Consider the following 20919-nt stretch of genomic DNA (forward strand, 5'->3'; position numbering starts at 1 on the left):
AGATGTATACATGTTGGATAGTCCCTTAAGGCAATGTATTGATGTTGAATCTAAAATAAGCAGTACACATCACATCGGCTTTGGAATACAAAATAATGAAGGGTCAGTTTATGCTACATGAGAATTAAAAGAGTTCAAAGGCCCACGATTTATCTCTGGGTCTGAAAGCAATGGCTAGGGAAAAGCAACGCAAAAAGGAGATAACAATTTGGAAAGAAGAATGAGTACTGCATACCATGGGGGGTGAGGAGCTGTGTCCATTTGGAATGGTGGGTACTTGCTGAATTGGTAGAATGGGTCCAGAATATGTGGGGCATTGAAAGAGAGCAAGAAGTTAGAGCTTTATACTGTACTTATGAAGACCTACAAAAGCATCCTTATAACTCAATCACTGAGACAGAACTCCATCAAGACTATCTTCTGAACTTATGCCACAGAGACTCACTAGGGTAGACACTTTCCTACAAGGAGAGGCATGCAGTACACTTTTGTGCCTAGCATAACCTGTAGAGCCCTTATAGTAAAAGGTATGCATGAATTGGGAGCCTGAAAAAAGGTTCTGATGAGTTATATGTATCAACTGGATAACCTTGATTTGTATCTTTTTTAACCCTTTGGAACTCAGTGTAATCTCTGCCAAGGCCTCTAGGTATTTAGATGTACACGTGCTACATCCGTGCCGTGTATGCCGAAGTGTGAGCTTATGTTCCAACACTTACTTGGCATCTTCACCAGATTCTAACAGGCATACTAGGTTTATTATATTGAAACATAATTTCTACTTCATTCAGCTTCCCCACCACTGTAAGCAAACCGATTTCTCATTAATAATTAGCTTGACAGTTTGTTCCGGCAAACATTTAGGAGTTCTCTCTTACCCCTGTCATGTCTATCACTGAAGTAAAATTTCTTCCTCCCTCATCCCTTTGTGCTACTATATTAATCTCTTCCCTGGTCAAAAATAATGACCCTTAGTTATTCTCCATAGAGCAGCTAAGAGTATTCATCTACAAAGTGATTTTAATAGCAGTATTCTTGTGTTTAAGATCCTCCAATGGATTCTATTTTAAAGATAGGAGAGCCCAGGGTAAGGGCTTCAGAGTAGTGGTGGAATGCCTGCCTAATCTCTGAATATTAAAGGCGGCTGTGGGGACCCAAACTCTTTGTATATTCTTTTTTTTAAAAAATTAGATATTTTCTTTATATACATTTCAAATTTCAAATGCTATCCCGAAAGTCTGCTATACCCTCCCCCCAGCACTGCTCCCCTACCAACCCACTCCCGCTTCTTAGCCCTGGCGTTCCCCTGTACTGGGGAATATAAAGTTTGCAAGACCAAGAGGCCTCTCTTCCCAATGATGGGCGACTAGGCCATCTTCTGCTACATATGCAGCTAAAGACACGAACTCTGGGGGTACTGGTTAGTTCATATTGTTGTTCCACCTATAGGGTTGCAGACCCCTTCAGCTCTTTGGGTGCTTTCTCTAGCTTCTCCATTGGGGGCCCTGTGTTCCATCTTATAGATGACTGTAAGCACCCACTTCTGTATTTGCCAGGCACTGGCATAGCCTCATATGAGACAGCTATACCAGGGTCCCTTCATCAAAATCCTGCTGGCATATGCAATTCTATAAGGTCATATTAATCCAAACTATGCCTTCTTCTTTGCTTGGAATTTAATTTTTTGTTTGTTTGTTTTCTGAGACAGGGTTTCTCTGTATAGCCCTGGCTGTCCTGGAGCTCTCTTTGTAGACCAGGCTGGCCTCGAACTCAGAAATCCGCCTGCCTCTGCCTCCCGAGTGCTGGGATCAAAGGCGTGCGCCACCACGGCTTTAATTTTTTTTTTTAAAACACCGTTTCTCTGTTATGACCTTGGCTGTCCTAGAACAAACTATGTAGATCAGACTGGCCTCAAACTTGGAAATCTATCTCCCCCTGCCTCCTGAGTTCTGAGACTAAAGGCATGTGCTGCCACCACCACGCTGGGAGGTAATTTTAATCCCTCAAAGATTCCTTTTAACACATGGCAAAGACATATGCACCTCAGCAACTCTGTATGAGCTGCCTCTCTGCCTGGGTCCATCCCCACGTCACTGAATCCTTCTCTTCACCCAGGACTTATTTATAATAGTAACATTTCAAATAAACATTCCCTAAGCAGCTGCCCATCCTTGCAATGTTAGCCATCACCTTTATTTTTCCTTTATTCTCTCTTGCTGCCTGACCTGATTATCTGTTTCATGTTGCTTGGTCTGTCCTCCAAGCCAGAGTTCAAGTTTCAGTGAGAAAAGCACATATGTACTACTTAATAATTGGTCATAGCAGCCAATCAGTGTATTTTAATAAATATACTATTTCCTGATTTCATTCTTTCAAAAACAGTGTATTTTCTGGGGAGGCAGGGTTGAAACAGAGTTCACTTCTATCTGTAGGCATTGAACTTGGAACCATCCTACCCCCACCTCCCCAGTAGAGACAACTGCCACTATGCCAGCACACAAAAAACTGTAACTTATAGTATGTATGTGTGTATGTGTGTGTATGTATATGTATATATATATATCATGCCAATATCATATTAAAGCAAAACATATTTTAGATGCATTCTACAATTATCTTTAGACACAAACTCTCAATTAGTTTTATGAATTTCTGTTAAATTCTTACTCTGTACCCAAACAAACTCAAGCCCTGCAGTATTCTGTGTCTGGTATATAAAATAAAACCTTTCAGGATATGACAACTACAATCTATACTATCCCTCTTCTATGCTTAGTGGACATTTCATCATCTATGAAAGTTGATACATTTAAGATTTTTAAAAGTACACAATACTACTATTTAAAAATGCATTTGTAGCTAATTTGATATTCCTTTGAGTAGGTATGCAGAAAAGGTTTCAATGTCAGATAAAGCCTAGGAACACAAGGGACAGAATAAACGGCAGAGTGTGGACAGAGAGGAACGAGCATTGCTTAGTTGGCCTCTGACATACCAGCATATAACCGAAAGAAGGTATCATCTCTGAAGATTCGCACCTGAAAACCCCTAAAGACAGACTTCTAAAGCAAAACAAAACAACCCCCTCCCCCCAAAAAACCCCACCCTCTTACCTTTGTCTTTCTCAATATCACCCTTGCTTACTGTTTGTCAGACACAAATTACTTACTAGTTTTCATGGATGTTTTACACGCCAACAATCCCTTTCTATGATGGTTAAGAGGGAAAGACTTTAATTGTGAAAATGAATGTTATGTTGTCATTTTAAGATATTGCTCATACTTTAAAACTAAGCAAAGGTTGGTGACTAAATCTGAGAGAAAGTAAGTTAATCAGAGTTACTTTAAGCATTTGATCACTGGGAAAAGGCGTATTTTAAATGCTACTTTGTGTTTTCATGTCCTGTGTCTATGCCTAGAGTAGGACATCTTAAACTTAAAATTCTGTGTTAGGTCAACTGAAGCATTACTTATTTTTATACTTACTGTCTGGAATTCTTGTGGAACAGCTTGGTCAGCACTCAGGTTGCATACTTGCCTAGCTTTCTTCATAAGTTCCTTGCACTTCTGTAACAATCTCTGTCTGTTGTCATCCAATTCAATGAATTGTTGCTATTAAAAAAATAATATTTCAAAATGTTACTACTAAATTAGAGGCTTGTTGTATAAAACAATCACATATCCAATAAATTGCTGAACTCATTATGATTATCATGTCACCTGAACCATGACTTTCTTACTATAAAAATACATTAGCCTTTTATTATGAAGGTAAAAATTTAAACTAAACTTTAAAATATCAGAGCCAGTATTTCTTTAATATGTAAGAACTCTAAAGTTTACTCTTTTGTAAATGTTTAATTTTAATGAAACATTATCATACACAGGCTTCACATAAGAAAACATAGCATCTGAATATAAATTTAAAAAGTACTCCTAATAACTTTTCAAATATGTTTTATCTATTTATCATTCATTCATGGACTTATTTATTTCCCCAGCAGTTAATTAGCAAGATCTATGAGATACCAATCTGTATTAAGTATTGAGTGGTGAATAGAGAAAGACTCACAGAACCATCATCCTAACAGAAACAGACATTATCTACTGAGTACCCTTGGATGAGTGTTCCCCACCTAAGTTTTCTCTCCTTTCCCTGATCCCCAACGCTACTCCATTTTGGGGAGGTAGGACTGTAGAAGCAGGGTCTTATGTAGTAGCTCAGGCTGGCTTCAAACTTGTTATCTCCCCAAGAGTGACCCTGAACTCCTGATCCTCCTGCTTCCCAAGTAAGGGGATTACAGTCACACAGCCCTATGCCTAGTCCTTGTATCTTTTATTTCCCACAACACTCCACAGTAACAGGCTGACGAGAGGGATGGAGAGATGGCTCACAACTGCCTGTAACTCCAGATCTAGGGGATCCTCTGGGTTCCATGTGCATATACCCAAGCCCCTAAATACATATATTTTAAAAAGGCAAAGTTATTCATTCATTCATTCATTCATTCATTCATTCACTCACTCACTCACTCACTCACTCACTCACTCACTCACTCATTTATTGACTTATTTATTTAAGTTTTGAGACAGGATTTCTTTGTATAGCCTTAACTGTCCCAGACTTAGCTCTATAGACCAGGCTATCCACGAACTCAAAGATCTGCTCTCCTCTCCCCTGTCCTGAGTGCTAGGAATTACAGGTGTGTGTGCCGCCACCACCACTAGGCCAGATAAAATTATTTTTAAAAAACTAATTAAAAAACCATTCAAGTTTACACATTTCGAGCTTATAATAACTCACATATTCATGCCTGCCTGTAAGAAACCCTGCCTACTCTGCTGTGAGATTGTGTCTCCTAGTAACACCAGAAGCTCCACCTGTAAAGTCTCACCAACACTGGTTGCCCAAACGTGAGTTAAAGCCCACGGAGCCTCAGTCCCACACAAAGCCCACAGGTAACAGAGTAAAGCTGGGAGCAGAAAAGGTGGCCCTCCCCAGAGAAGAGAACAAAGACTGCTTCTCCAGCATCAAATGGTCAGCCCCATACATACAAGTAATGTGGGACCCCGACTTAGAGCGTTTCTCTCTAGAAGGTAAAGCCCCTGGACGTTCCCCAAGCTTGTTTTCCCTGATCTCTAAAAATACAGCCAGAAAGAAGCTCTTTGTTCTCTATAGCCAGCAAAAAGCCTTTTTGTTTCTATACTTTACAACCAGAGATGCCTGCCTTCCTGTGCTGAGGACATGGAGATAAAAATTCAGAAAGAACTCACTCCCCACTCCTGCCTTGTAAATGTCACCAAGGACACCCGGAAGAGAAGAATTCTCCTTCCAACTCCTCCCAACTCTTCCCAACTCCTCCCAATTCCTCAGCTAGCTGTTAAAAGCCCCCTACTGTCACTGCTCAGGGTCAACTCCCCTGCCCCTCAGCTAGCTGATAGTAAAACCTCTTGCAGTTTGCATCAGGTGTGGTTTTCTCTCTGGTCACTGGGGTGCTGGCCAGCTCACCCCAGGACTTGAGCGAAGGCCCAGCTTCAGGGGCCTTACAGTAACATATGTATGTACTCAAGAGGTTGTATTTGGAAACACACACACACACACACACACACACACACACACACACACACACCCCAGATTTATATATGTGGGTGTGTAAGTAAAAATACATATACACATGCAGTAACAACTGATGAAAGAAAGGGGCCATGAATCTGAAGGAGGGAGCAAGTGGGAGGATTTAGAGGGAGGAAGGGGACCAATGTTGCAACTCTAACATCCTTTCAAACTCAAACAAACAGACTAGATTTAAATATCAAAGGTGTGGCGGGAGAGCCCCTTATCTTGGAGAAAGGGTTTCCTATAGTCCAGGCTCACCTTCAAACTTACTATGTAGCCAAAGTTAGTATTGGACTCATCTTTCTGCTTCTACCTCCCAAGTGCTGCCACCATAAGGTACTGTGCTTGCCCTATAGAGCACATGTTACATTTGTTATAATAAACGCTTTTCAGTGGAAGCAGTGTGGACAGAGTGTGTAAGCAGGAAACAGAATATAGACCAGAGGTCAGAGTGACTGAAGAAGCTGTGTCAGCTGCACAGCTTTAATGGGAGAAAATAAGAACCGGTTATGAAGAAACATTTAAAGATAGATGATTATGAATATATAGGCACTGAAGCCTCAAAGATATACTTTGTTAGTAAGTAACATAACATGACTGGAGGAGAGGCATCTATAAGGTTATAAAAATTTAGCCTTACTAAGGTGGACAAAGGCCAGTCTTTCAAGTTTTATGTATGATGAGGAGGGCATTTAATCTATCTAACTCCACTTCTAGACCAAGTATCGTCATAAGCACTATTCCACACTTACGCAGTTTTAGGAAATGTGTTATGTTATCTTTTAGATGTGGCTGAGAGGCACCAACAAACTTGCTCAATGCTATATGAGGTTTCTAATAATGAAACTATGTTTATCTCATGCTGTAGAAAACTACTAACTAATTTCCCTAAAAAGACAAAATAAAAACAAAAAACCCCAAACACTTATATGTAAGGGGTTGATGGCCTAGTCACACCTCAAGTCTATGTGATTAACATCTCTGAAGGACTTGGAGAGATCTATTATTAACAAGGTGTTTGGGTCATTTAGTTTGACAACAATCAATGAGATAAAAGTATAAAAAGTTATATACTGTATTGAACTAAAATAAAAATAAGCCCTTTTCTAATTACTAGCCTGAGAGAAATTAAAAAAAGAACTATTAAAGAGAACAAGCCACTGAAAAACTAGGTATAGATCTGAAGAGAGATTTCTCAAAACAAAAAATTTAAAATGTGTTCAACACCCTTAGCATTTAGATAAATGAAAACTATCTGAGATTCTATTTTAGCCCAATTAGAAGGCTAAGATCTAGGGAACAACTAACAATCAGAATGTGGAGAAAAGGGAGCTCTCATTCACTGATTCTCAAACTGGTGTAGCCATTATGGAATTCGTTGTAGAGAAGCTACACCTAAAATTCTGCAAACAGATCTACACATGACCCAGCCATACCACTCCTGAGCAAAAGTCCAAAGGACTTGCTATTTATCCTATTAGAGAGATACTTGCTCAGTATGTTCAGGACTGATCATTCACAATAGCTAAGAATTGGAAGCAGTCTAGGATAACACCAGTGTATGCATAATAATATTTTTGAGATACTCATAATTTTTTTAATTAGATATTTTATTTACATTTCAAATGTTATCCCCTTTCCTAGTTTCTCCTCCGAAAATCCCCTATCCTCTCCCGGCTTCCCCAGCTCCCCAACCCACCCACTCCCGCTTCCTGGCCCAGGCATTCCCCTATACTGGGGCATAGAACCTTCACAGGACCAAGGGCCTCTCCTCTCATTGATGATGGACTAGGCCATCCTCTGCTACATATGCAGCTGGAGCCACATCCCACCATTATGTTTTGATTGGTGTTTGTGGTGGTTTGTATATTCTTGGACCAGGGAGTGCAACATTTAGAGGTGTGGCCTTGTTGGAATAGGTATGACCTGGTATGTCACTGTGGGTGTGGGCATAAGATCCTCACCCTAGTTCCCTGGAAGTCAGTCTTCCACTAGCAGCCTTTGGATGAAGATGTAGAACTCTCAGCTCTGCCTGCGCCATGCCTGCCTGGATACTGTCATGCTCCCGCCTTGATGATAATGGACTGAACCTCTGAACCTGTAAGCCAGCACCAATTAAATGTTGTTTTTATAAGAATTTCCTTTGTCATGGTGTCTGTTCACAGCAGTAAAACCTTAACTAATACAGTGGTTTAGTCCTAGGGAGCTCTGGGGGTACTGGTTAGTTCATATTGTTGTTCCTCCTATGGGGCTACAAACCCCTTCAGCTCCTTGGGTACTTTCTCTAGCTCCTTCATTGGGGACCCTGTGCTCCATCCGATGGATGACTGAGAGCATCCACTTCTTTATTAGTCAGGCACTGGCAGAGCCTTTCAGGAGACAGCTGTATCAGTCTCCTGTCAGCAAGCTCTTGTTGGCATCTGCAGTAGTGGTTGTTTATGGAATGGATCCCCAAGTGGGGCAGTTTCTGAATGGTCATGCCTTCAGTCTCTGCTCCGAACTTTGTCTCTGTAACTTCTGGATAATAAATTCTATTCAGCCATAAAAACCCCCAAAACCAAAAAAAAAATAACCCTGTAGGTAAATGGACAGACTATACTAGTAACTATACTAAGTGAAGTCGATCAACCCTAGAAAGGCAAATGCTGTACATTGTGCTGCGCCTGGGGGATCCCAGAGCTCGGTGTAGAGTAACCTGGGTTGTTCCCACCACCCACAGCGTGGCTGAGAGGCATACATAGTACACATACATGTATCCAGGCATTCAAATACATACATAAAGTACTTTTTTTCTCTCGGTGTAGTTCTAGCTGTCCTGAAACTCGCTCTGTAGACCAGGCTGGCCTCAAACTCAGAAATCCGCCTGCCTCTGCCTCCTGATTGCTGGAATTAAAAGTGTGTGCCCCATTGCCTGTCTTACAAAATAATTTTTAAAAAACAAACCATACGGAAACATTGTTTTATAAACTTCATGCAAATATAACCTGTGTGTGTGCTTCATGTGGAATTATGTCACACTGAGCGATAATGTTCCTTAAAAGACTACCTAACTAATATAAATATCCAGGGTCAGGCAAGCAAATCTCCCTTGAGTTGTTGGAAAAGGGGTGTCTAGGAGACCCTCAAACAACACTGGATGACTGTCAATGTCTTTGCCTCCCAGAACTTTAAATTTTGGACACAGGACTTGGAAGAATTCTTAAAGTATCCTCTTTGAAGATTAGCTCTCATATTATGGGAAGGAGCTGTGTATGCTGCCAGGGAGAAAAGTATTCAGAAGACCTACCTAGTTGCTAAGTGTGTGAAGCACACAGTGATGGGCGAGACATCCCCAGAGGTGTGGTGATGATACTTTGTATCCTTGGGATGACAACAGCCATGGACTGGTAGTGTAAGCCTAGCCAACTACCTATAGCTGGAGATGTTACAGACCCCAGAGGAGAGAGTACGACTGTCATTCTTCTAAGCCAATGTAACTTCTAACTGTATTCTAGAGCAGCTCTTAGCCTTCATTTAAAAAGGTTCTTTTTGCAGCAAGCTGGAGGCTTCTACACAGATGGATGATTTGATAAGATGTAGAGTAAGTGAATCAGGAATGCACAGACTATAACTATCAGCACATCTATAACACAACCCTTAGACCTCAGCTGCAGAAGATGGAGAGGGAATACTTTTAGAACCAGAAGACTAGCATGCTTACTCTGAGGTACTGAGATGTGAGAAGGATGCTATAGCCACAAAAAATCTCAAAAATATATTTGATTCTACATGCCAAAGAGGATGGGAAAAATGAACAAGGCTCCACACCCAGATGAAGGCAAGCACCTAAGCAATGGCTGCTGAAGGGCGAGAACCATCTTATAGGTTCTCCAATCTCAAGTGGTCAGTCCTAATTTTTTTTGTTTGTTTGTTTTTGTTTTTCGAGAGGGTTTCTCTGTATAGCCCTGGCTGTCATGGAACTCACTTTGTAGACCAGGCTGGCCTAGAACTCAGAAATCCGCCTGCCTCTGCCTCCTGAGTGCTGGGATTAAAGGCGTGCGCCACCATGCCCGGCCATCATTCCTAATTTTATGTACATCACTAAATGTACTCGGTAGGTGTTATGTACACACAGACCATACACAAACATGCATATGTGTGTGTGGGTGTATATATTTATATAACATATAATTATAAAAAAATGAAGCAATGAACTTGAAAGGGAATTGGGGAATACTAAAGAAGTTGGAAAGGGAGTAGAATCTATGTAAATACAGTGCATTCATACATAAAATTCTCAAAATTTTTATTCAAAAATAACAAAAAATACGGGGAGAGAGGAAATAGCCAGACACTAAGTTCCATGGTAGTTAAGTAAGAAAGGAGCCCCTGACCACTTTAAGCCACAATTCTTGTTGATCCTTGTTAGTGTAACACAGGGGAAAAAAGGAATATATATTTATAGAAGATTAATCAAAAGGCTTTATTAGGATTTCTGGTCTTAAATAGTTAACTGAGTATAGAGAATAATGTATCTGTTTGGCACAAAAGAACAGCAAAATATAGAAAACATCTTCAATTAGTAGTTCAGAAAAAAAATTTCCTTAAGTATATATCTTAAAGAGACAATTATCACCTTTTATCTAAAATTCTTTCTCTGGAACGCTGAATTGTCTTAAAAGTGGTACAGAAATAGCTTGACTAATATTGAACAAGAACAACCTTTTCCTGGAAGGCCCTCTTGTGGAAGAAGAGTGCTACACACTTTCCAGTATTTGGGGATCCCAGATGGAAATACTGACTCTTTGGTTAAGAGCACTTGCTGCTCTTTAAGGACAGGTGTCCTCAAACTGACCCCCTTGCGCCCCCCCCCCTACTCCCAGCGTGGGCATTAAAGCCATGAGCCACCATGCTGGGCTCGCCCTCTCAGCCCCAGTTAGAGAAAATAGATCATGAAGTTATTTTGGTCATTTCCAACTCAAACTCTTCAAGGTTTGTATTAATCCACATCTTTATTTTATACTGAAGCTGTTTTCTTTTAGGCTAAAACTCCTAATGACATCATTTATTTCCTCACGTTTACAAAAAGAACATCACAGATATTATAACAGCTTAATTACTGAAAACAGGCAAAGATTCTCTTTGAAATTTTTTAGAATTGTTTAGAATCAATCTTTTTTTTGGAATAATTTTTTTTTCTGTAAAGCAATGCTTCTAACTCAAAGATGTTAGAATTTACTTTAAAAAATGTAGTCAAGAAATTATAGACATTTAAGTTAATAATCTGATTGCTATTTTGCTATTTATTTGAGATGGGGTCCATGCTGCCTATGCTGGTCTCAAACTCTTAAGCTCAAATGATCTTCCAGCCTCAGCCTCCTAAGTGCTGGGATTACAGTCACAAATCTGCCTGGTCTTCATTCTGTGTTCTGTATTGGTAAACAAACATCTACTCCTGAGTTGTAGTAGCCCCCGCTCTTCACCCCTCTCTTCTTACAAGTACCTTACATGATATTCATACCTCCTATAGCTTCTCGGGAGAAAGATTATCTGTTGGCTCCTTACAGTAAGTAATAGTAAAAAAAAAAATCCTTATTTCCATGTCTGAAAGTATCAATTCATATAATAATACTGAATATATCTAAAAGACAATCAGCAAATATATGCCATTTTTTTGCAACTTTCATTCCTTTTCAGAGAATTTAGCTATATATTAGACTTATAGCCACAGTTAGCACATGTATGATGTAGTTCTTACTCTTTTCAGTAAGTTTTGTTTTTCAAAGGAGTTTAAGATTCTTAAGTGTAGACAATGAAAGCATCACTAGACTGTTGTCTAGTCCATTATTGGTAGGATTTCTTTCACAGTCTCTCTCCGTTTCAGCTCTTTTCATAGTGGACTGCTGAGCATCTCTTCAGAGAAGAAACCCTGCTGGCTGTTTGTTTTAAAATTCCTACAGACTTATGTTGCCAAATTGTATTCTCGAGTTCTCAGGTGGAAATGAAGATTAACTTTGAAAATCAATACCAAGAGATTTTTTTTTATTCAAGAATTCCTTAGGGGGGCTGGAGAGATGTCTCAGCGGTTAAGAGCACTGACTGCTCTTCCAAAGGACCTGAGTTAAATTCCCAGCAACCACGTGGTGGCTCACAACCACCCGTAGCGAGATCTGACACCCTCCTCTGGAGTGTCTGAAGACAGCTACAGTGTACTTACATATAATAAATAAATAAATCTTTGCTGGGCGGTGGTGGCGCACGCCTTTAATCCCAGCACTTGGGAGGCAAAGGCAGGCGGATTTCTGAGTTTGAGGCCAGCCTGGTCTACAAAGTGAGTTTCAGGACAGCCAGGGCGATACAGAAAAACCCTGTCTCGAGAAAAAAAGAAAGAAAGAAAGAAAGAAAGAAAGAAAGAAAGAAAGAAAGAAAGAAAGAAAGAAAGAAAGAAAGAAAGGAAGGAAGGAAGAAAGAAAGGAAGAAAGAAAGAAAGAAAAGAATTCCTTGGATCACATCTGAGTTTATTTTAAGGGGAGAAGTTAGAATTAAATGGGTGAAGAAGTCATCAGTGGGCAATGGCAGAGGACTGATTGTATAGTTATAAAGTTTTGAATCATAGAACATCACCACGCCTCCCCAAACTTAAGACGAGGTCTGGTTACTGAGTGCACTCCAGGACTAATGGTGCAATCATGCTCATGTACTAGACATTCAGTAGAAGCCCTGCAGCGTGGTGGAGCTTCTTGGCTGGTAAGCACATCAGGAGAGTGACATACACACTTCCTCATGAAAAGAGCACAGAACCTGTTTAGGATTCTCTCCGAGTGCTCTGTGTGTTGTTCAGAGGTCCGTGTTTTTTTTATTAAACTACTAACCATGAAGGGTCCATGGGAAACCAGGGTTTTGTAGAAGATGGTCACAAGTACAGATGGCCTAGGATCCTTGAACTTAAAAAAGCCAGTGTGTTAAGAAAGAGCCGTCTACTGGGACATTTCTTATAAACTGTTCAGTTTGATACTAACTGCATGTGATTACCATCAAAACAGGACTGTAAGACATCAATAGGGATTTCTCAAGTTTAGTTTTGTTACTGCACAGGTCTTCCATGGATGTTTAGAATACCAAGTGTTCTTCTATTCTTGAGAAAGTAATTTAGAGATTAAAATACTAAGTAACAACAAAAACAAAAATAAAAATTAACTGCCAGCATCACCTTGACATCTTTAGGATTAAGTTTGTGTATTATTTCATACTTCTTTCCCCACACAACTTTATCATCTACTGTGAAATATTAAAGTTAAGGTTAAACTGTAGTGATTATTCATCTATCCACTCTTATAGCCTTCAAGTATTGCTTCCTCGTTTACAAAATACTGTTTTATTTTATTAATAACGATTACTCCTGTGCCTAAGAGCACAGGTGTGGCCACACTAAGTCAGCTTTCTCCTTCTACCTTTTCCCAGGTTTGAGAGATTAAACTTTGGTCATTGCCATTTCCGTGGCAAGTGATTTTCTTCAATGAGCTACCTTGATGGCCACTAAGTTTGAAATTACATAGTATACAACAACTGGACACTGAAAACAATAGCCTGCGATGTATCCTTTTAGACTAGTTTAAGGTCGGACCCTAAAATATAAAAACTAAGGGAAGAATGTCTTACTTCTGTGACGCGCAGCTGGGAAGATGACGCCATGTAATCTGCTTCTAACTTGTTCTTCTCAGAGATCACTGTAGTATTTTGAAGAATCAAATCAACTTTTTGAATTTGAAAAGAAGTGCATATCTAGAAACAAACAATCCATAAGATTTTGGTTTTTATGTTGTCTAAGTTGCTTAAGTTTTACAACCATGAAAAATGCCACAGTTCTTTTTTTCAAAACAAAATTATGAATCATGAAAAAATAACATTTTCTTGTGATTGACATCTCCATCAAATGGTTAATATAAAACTACTTTAAAAAGTTACTTTCTAAATATTTAGGTCATTTGAAAGAAAATAATTTAGCCTAATGAGTTAACTTTTAAGATTCTCTGCAAGTGGGCTGGTGAGATGGCTCAGTGGGTAAGAGCACCCGACTCCTCTTCCAAAGAGTCCAGAGTTCAAATCTCAGCAACCACATGGTGGCTCACAACCATCAGTAACAAGATCTGGCATCTCTGGAGTGTCTGAAGACAGCTACAGTGTACTTACATATAATAAATAAATTAAAAAAAAAAGATTCTCTGCAAGCATTAAAACCTAAACAAGCCGAAAATGACTATAAAAATCTCTTGCTTATATCACCAAACTAGAAAAACACTTTAAAGTGATGATTTCTCATAAAGTCCTCCAAATATTACTAAATTTTAGTATTTAGCAAGTGTTTTTAAAAAATATTGAAAATTAAGAAAAACATCTTACCTTTACAAGGCCTGTTAATTCAGTAACAAGTTTTGCTTTCTGAACATTTATTTCTTTTATTTTGGTACTTGCTTTTCGTTCTTCCTCTTCCAGATTGCAAGTATCCTGTTCCATCAGCCTTATACTGTATGACAGACACATATAATGATGGAGAGATCAGAGCTAAACAAAGGACCGAGTCCAAAGCCTTAGGTCCCCGAAGTTTTTGGGTTATATAATAATAATGGTAATCAGAAGTATAAATACTAGTTTCTAGATTAAGGACCTTTTAATACAATCAGTCAGGATCAAAATATACTGTGGAGCTATATGACCAGCAAAGTCTAGTGTCAGGAATGGTGCTGATGCAGAATATGGAGTCAGAAGGGAAGTTTGAATTCCCCACTGTCAGTCATCAAGAAGCGAAGCTGGAGCTTTAGCTTCCTCATCTGTACACTGCAGATGGAAGAAAAAACACAACATAGAATAATACCTGGCCCAGAAATTATTTATTTATTAATACAGGTTGATACTGACATTGTTCATAAAACACAGTCCTTAAGCAGGTAGAGCTGACCCATTCGTAAAAAAACCAGAAGAAAAATCAACATAAGGGTTAGGAATGGAGCTCAGTTGGTGGAGTGCTTGCTTAATAAGCACAAAGACTTGGATTCCATCCCCACAGCAGCACTGATCTGGAGTGGAGGTACACAACCCAGCACTTGGGAGGCAGAGGCAGAAAAATCCCAAGTTTGAGGTAAGTCAGCTACACAAGTGTGAGGCCAGCCTGCCACATGAGCTACACCCTGCACCCTGACAATTATCACTGAGATGATTTTAAAGATGAAGAAACAAAGTCATCACCTACAATTATAGATATTAAGTTGTAGGATAAGTTTAATCCATGGTCTGTCTTCCCACTAAACCATGGTGATTCCGAGGAGACAGAGAGGGCAGAAGTTGTAGGTCCTAACTAAGAACCACAAGTACAGCGGATGCTGTCCAAGGAAGCGGATGCTGCTGCACAGGAAAGCAAGATGCGTAATACTTATGAAAGCCTTCGGAAGCGCAAGGTGCAGCCTGGCAAGAACCGCTAACCCATCCACCCACCCCTAACTTTTCAAACAGCATCTGGATGAACTGAACGGAGGGTCCAACCATCGCTGCAGGGCACCACCACAGAGTGAATAAAGGCAGAAATAAAAGTAATGGGCTGGTAATAAACAAAAACTCATTTTCTCCCAAAAATCATTAACAAGAAAGTCTTAAACAAGCTTCAACAAGGGAATCACAGAAGTCACACAGTAAAGTTTAAATGGTTTGTCAATAATTGAAGATAGGATTAATGTGAAGGGTTGAAGTTGATAAACAAGGTTAAAAATTGAAAAAGAAAATGCAGGAAAGAAGCTATTTGCTTTATTTTTATTTATTTTTTTTTAAAAAGATTTATTTATTTATTTATTTATTTATTTATTTATTTATTTATTATATGTAAGTACACTGTAGCTGTCCTCAGACACCCCAGAAGAGGGAGTCAGATCTCATTACGGATGGTTGTGAGCCACCATGTGGTTGCTGGGATTTGAACTCCTGACCTTCGGAAGAGCAGTCGGGTGCTCTTACCCATTGAGCCATCTCACCAGCCCGCTATTTGCTTTAAAAAAGATTAAAAACAAAGAAAATTTCTGTAATATAGTTTGTTGTCTTTTTTTAAAAAAAAATCTTTTCTGATTTTCCCAGCTTTTTAATCTTATATTTTGAAAACTTAGTAGGAATACTGTATTCACATCATTTCCATATACCTCCCTTTCCTGCCTCCAACCACTCTATCCTACACCCCTCAAATTCATGATATCTCTATATTCCTTTGTCTCTCTGTGAGTCTGTTTAGTGTTTCTCATATGTACACGTATGTATTAAGGCTTACCACTTGGAGCCAGGAGTGGTGGCGCATAAGTTTAATCCCAGCACTCGGGAGGCAGAGGCGACAGATTTCTGAGTTCGAGGCCAGCCTGGTCTACAAAGTGAGTTCCAGGACAGCCTGGGCTATACAGAGAGACCCTGTCTTGAAAAAACAAACAACAACAACAAAGGCTTACCACTTGGGATTAGATAACCTATCAGGAAGAATGATAACTCGGGGAAAAATGATTCACCCTCTCTCAACAGCCACCGACTGCTTGGAGCTCTTTATTTACGGATAGGGCCTTGTGAAATGTCCCCAGTCTATGCCATCATGTTTACCAGCTCAAAAAAGAATCCTCAACAGTGGAATAGTAGCACTTTTATATTAGAGGCAACCAAAAGTTGTCTAACTGGACTTAAGGCCTGCTCAATAGCAGGTATTTCATTCCTGGTATTACAAACCTAGATAATTACACATGTCTAGAGGTCACAGACCTTAGGAAAGAAACTACAACTGTCATTTTTCTACATGAATATAATTTCTAACTGCATTCTAAACACTTACACTTAGGCACTGAGTGGGTGAGAGGACTGGAGAGAACACTTTAGTCTGACTTTTGCCCTATGCACCACGACTGCAATTTGAAAGCTGATATTAAAACTTTAGAAATTACTATAACCTGCTGCTGCCATTCCACGACTGAGCTAGCAGACACTCAGGCCATGTGTTTTGAACTCCCATCTCAAGCCACGCAGTACCTTGCCAGCTTGGAGCTGATTTTCTGCTCCAGCTGCCTTTTCCTGGTTTTTCTTTCAAGAAGCTCCTTCTTCTTCAGCCTTAGCTCGTTGTCTTTGAGCTCAAGGTGCCTGTTCGTATCACGCAAGGCAGCCAACCCTGAGTCCACTGCTTCCAGTTGTCTATTCATTTCCTAAGGAGTATTAAAAAATTGTTAACAACCTTTTAAATTAAAGTCTTAAAACTCCAGTTGACATTTTAGTAACTAAATCAAGTGAACCAACCTTTAGCTGCTCTTCCAAGTGTCTTCTTTGCTCTAGATCCACAGTAACAGTGAGGAACTGGGCTACTTTCAGGGATGTATTACTAGAAATAACTTTATTTGAATACACAGAAGTTTTTAACACATACTTTTCTTCTGCTGTATAAATTTGTTTTAATCGAGTTTCTTGTATTACCTGTAATGTAAAGCAGGAATTCATAAATATCTAATAAAAAGTATAATATATGCTTCAAAGGACTAAAGAATTAAGACCAAAACCCAGGCGAATTCTAGTAGAGCAATATCCCCGACTCAACACAAGCTATCCAACACCTCTAAGTGTGGCTAATGCACCCTAGGGAAATGTTTGGGAAGGCATACTTTCAGAGTGATGAGAAAGCTCACTAAACAGTGAAAAGGCTGCGATTTCGCTTTGCTGACATCTCTCCCAAGGACATGTAGTTTGGTAGTTTTTCCTAAGAGACACTAAGAGCCCAGTGCCCAATGGTTTACGCTTTCCTCCCCTTCACTGCACTGGTTAAAGGAACATAATCTCAGACTTCCTTTTTCCATGTTGACAATACTAGATGAAAATACTTTTCATAGAGTTCAAAGAGTTTTTATTTTGACCTTTGTTCTTTAATCATTTTTCTTCATTTACACAAGAGTTTCACAAATCAAAACATTCTAAGCACCATAATATCATTACATCTGATTTTTCTACTATCAATAATAGGTTGTTGTGATTCCCACCCTACCCCCGGTCTCGGAAGCTTCACGACCAACACTGTTAAGGTTTGTCTTACTAGAGAAATTCCTAGTCTAAATGAAGAGATAAGACCCTTTAACATCTTTGTTTTTATTGGCTGTTTGACACAGGTACTCAGTTTTAGTAGGAACACGGAGCCTGCCTGAGACATGTTGACTGACTCTTTACCTGCTTCCAACTGAAGTCTAACCTATTGCCTCTTCAGTAAGACTTCATTATCTTCAGGGTTGATAGTGTGTATATACACCTTACAGTTGCCACAGGGGCATGGTCACTTTCTAAACACGTCTCCATCATTTTCCTTTAGTCAATCCATGTTTCCCTCCCATCCCAGCTCCCCTTCCAGGTCTACCCTCTGAAGCTATGTACCATCCTTCAATAAACATTTTGATGGGTAAAAAAAAAAACAAAAAAAAAACCCTTTAACATAATGGATAAATAGGGTATAAGCTGGCATCCTAAATCTTGAGTAATTTGAAATAAAAACAATTCTCATGAAAACAAGTTTTTACTGGGATTTGAACCGACACAAAATAGTGAGGGAAGACATTCCTAGCAAAAAGGACATTTCAAGTTAAGGAAGCCAACAGACAATAGAACCAACCAAAAGAGCTTCAAAAACTAACCAACCAACCAGCCCAAGCTGGGTGTTGCACAAGTGTAACCCCAGCATTTGTGAGGCTGAGTAAGAAGAGAAAGGAATTCAAGACCAGGTTCAGCTCCATAGTAAGTTCAAAATATGACACTCTGTCTCACAAAAACAAAACAAAGCAAGAGAGATTTGGTCTGTCCCTGCCTACAAAAAAAACCTTAAGGATGTATCTCCTAAAAATAAAAAAAAAAAAGTGGTCACTTGGGTATAGAGATAGTGTTCAGTGGAAGCTTTAAAAGGTGGGAGCTTACCAGAACAGACCTATATCCAGTCTAGTCTTCTTTTTTTTTTTTTTTTTAAAGATTTATTTATTTGTTTGTTTGTTTGTTTGTTTATTATATGTAAGTACACTGTAGCTGTCTTCAGACACACCAGAAGAGGGCATCAGATCTCTGTTATGGGTGGTTGTGAGCCACCATGTGGTTGCTGGGATTTGAACTTCGGACCTTTGGAAGAGCAGTCGGGTGCTCTTACCCCCTGAGCCATCTCACCAGCCCCCAGTCTAGTCTTCTAAGTACACTTGAAAGGTCATCTAGGATGCAAGACTTTTATCAAGCGAGGCAGAATCACCTAAGAGCATCCAGGCATTACGATTTTAGCTTTACTCAATTCCTCTAAAAATCAAAAGGATTTATTAACTTGTTCTAGATAGCTTCGTCTCACTTCTGTTATAAAATATTTTTGTCACAGTTTTATGACATATCACGACAAAATGTAAAGAGTTTCTATATGTTTGCATTCTTACCCGTTCAATTCTTTCTCGGGTCCTTTCAGTTCCCACAGGAACCTCATGAATATGATACTGGCAGCAAAGGTAACTCATCACAGGATCAGGTGCATCAAATAACTCCCGAAGATATGAAAAAAATCCATATTGTCTGAAAAGAAAAGTGATTTGGTTTTTCTTATAAAATATTATTTAAAAAACCTGAACACTGGGTTGAAGAGATGGCTCAGCAGATGAAATGCTTGGACATCTGTAAGGACAACAAAAACATAGGTGCAGTGGAGTGGAGTCCAAACCCCACAACCCACACTGCAGGTAAGGTGGCGCTGGCTTATAATCCCAATGGGGAGATGGACATAGATCACTGGGCCCTCTAGCAACACAACTCTGCCCTACTCGGGAAATTCCAGACCAGTAGGAGACTTTTTCCTTTTCCCCACAACACCAACACACACATGCAAAAGTCTGAGGATGAAAGGTTTGAGAAACGGCACCTGAGGCTGTTTTCTGCATGTATACACATGTGCACTCACAGGCATACAACCTGAATGTTGACAAGCAAAATACAGAGTGCAGTGATCTGAATAAGGATGGCTCCCATAGGCTCATGTGTGACTACCTGGTCCCCAGTTGGCTGAACTGTTTGGGAAGGAATAGGAGGAATAGCCTTGATGGAGGAAGTGTCATTAAAAAGCCCACACCAGCCGGGCGTGGTGGTGCACGCCTTTAGTCCCAGTACTCGGAAGGCAGAGGCAAGTGGATTTCTGAGTTCAAGGCCAGCCTGGTCTACAAAGTGAGTTCCAGGACAGCCAGGGCTATACAGAGAAACCCTGTCTCGAAAAAACAACAACAGCCCACACCAGGCTCAGCGAATCAGATGTAAGCTTTTAGCTACTGCTCTAGTCCATGCCTCCTTGCTAGGTGTCAAACTCCGCACCACCCCCCGATAGCCATGGACTCTATAACCCTTTGTAAGTGAAAGGAAGCCCTTAATTAAAATATTTTTGTCACAGTTAATAAAATATTTCTTTTATAAGTTGCCTTTGTCAAGGTGTCTCTTCACAGCAATAGAAAAGTAACTAAAGCTGGCGGTGGGAGAACACGCCTTTAATCTCAGCACTGGGGAGGCAGAGGCAGGTGGAAGTTCACATATTGAGTTCCAGGACAGACAGAGCTATACAGTAGGAACCTGTCCCAAAACAACAGCACTGCCCCTCCAAAAACAAAACAAACAAGGAAAAAATAAAGGTAACAAAGACACACATTTTAGCAATGATAGAAGAAAAGGAATTTTTACATTAAAAAAAAAATTCAGTGATACTATTTTCTTCCTTGCTGTTAAGCGTCTTTTATAATTACAAGGGTTTTTTTTGTACGAGCTATCTTTTGTTGTTCCTCTTATTATGTTTATTAGATTTATTTATTTTATGTATATGAGTACACTGTAGCTTTCTTCAGACACACCAGAAGAGGGCATCAGATCTCATTATAGATGGTTGTGAGTCACTATGTGGTTGCTGGGAATCGAACTCAGGTCAAGATCTCTGGAAGAGCAGTCAGTGGTCTTAACTGCTGAGCCATCTCTCCAGCCTAAAACTGCATTTCTTTACATATAGCCCTTTACAGAAATTATTTTGGCTGTAGAAAACAATTCATTACTTCCTATTTCTAATGGCTAGCTTTTTCCTTTTACCTTTTGTAAAAGATCTCTTTAACTAACCCAATACTGTTCCACAATTTGAAAGATCACCTTTATGAAACATGAACATGCTACATGACACATTCCTAAGCTTCAACTTTTCCAGTTTTAGACTTCAGCAGAACTCCTAGGACAGGCAACACTGTTTATAACAAACATGTGAAGGAGAATTAAAAGTCACTTAAGATTATTTAG

The 20919-nt window shown here is 39.6% G+C and overlaps 1 protein-coding gene across 7 annotated transcripts in view; it reads right to left on the reverse strand.

Moving 5' to 3' along the window:
* Positions 1 to 20919, reverse strand: part of Smc5 (structural maintenance of chromosomes 5) — a 67482-nt gene that overhangs the window by 8479 nt on the left and 38084 nt on the right. For 3 of the 7 annotated variants that reach the window (NM_153808.2, NM_001252685.1, XM_006526981.4), the window contains exons 13-18: positions 19044 to 19176; positions 16900 to 17073; positions 16639 to 16808; positions 13996 to 14119; positions 13255 to 13377; positions 3486 to 3611 (exon numbers count right to left, since the gene is read on the reverse strand). In NM_153808.2, the coding sequence (NP_722503.1) occupies positions 3486 to 3611; positions 13255 to 13377; positions 13996 to 14119; positions 16639 to 16808; positions 16900 to 17073; positions 19044 to 19176 (850 nt within the window). Of the gene's footprint in view, positions 1 to 235; positions 307 to 3485; positions 3612 to 13254; positions 13378 to 13995; positions 14120 to 16638; positions 16809 to 16899; positions 17074 to 19043; positions 19177 to 20919 lie in introns of all 7 variants that reach the window. The other 4 variants (XR_001782581.2, XR_003952782.1, NM_001252684.1 and 1 more) reach the window with 2 other exon arrangements.

This window comes from Mus musculus, chromosome 19 (assembly GCF_000001635.26).
Source record: "Mus musculus strain C57BL/6J chromosome 19, GRCm38.p6 C57BL/6J".
NCBI classification, from domain to species: Eukaryota; Metazoa; Chordata; class Mammalia; order Rodentia; family Muridae; genus Mus; species Mus musculus.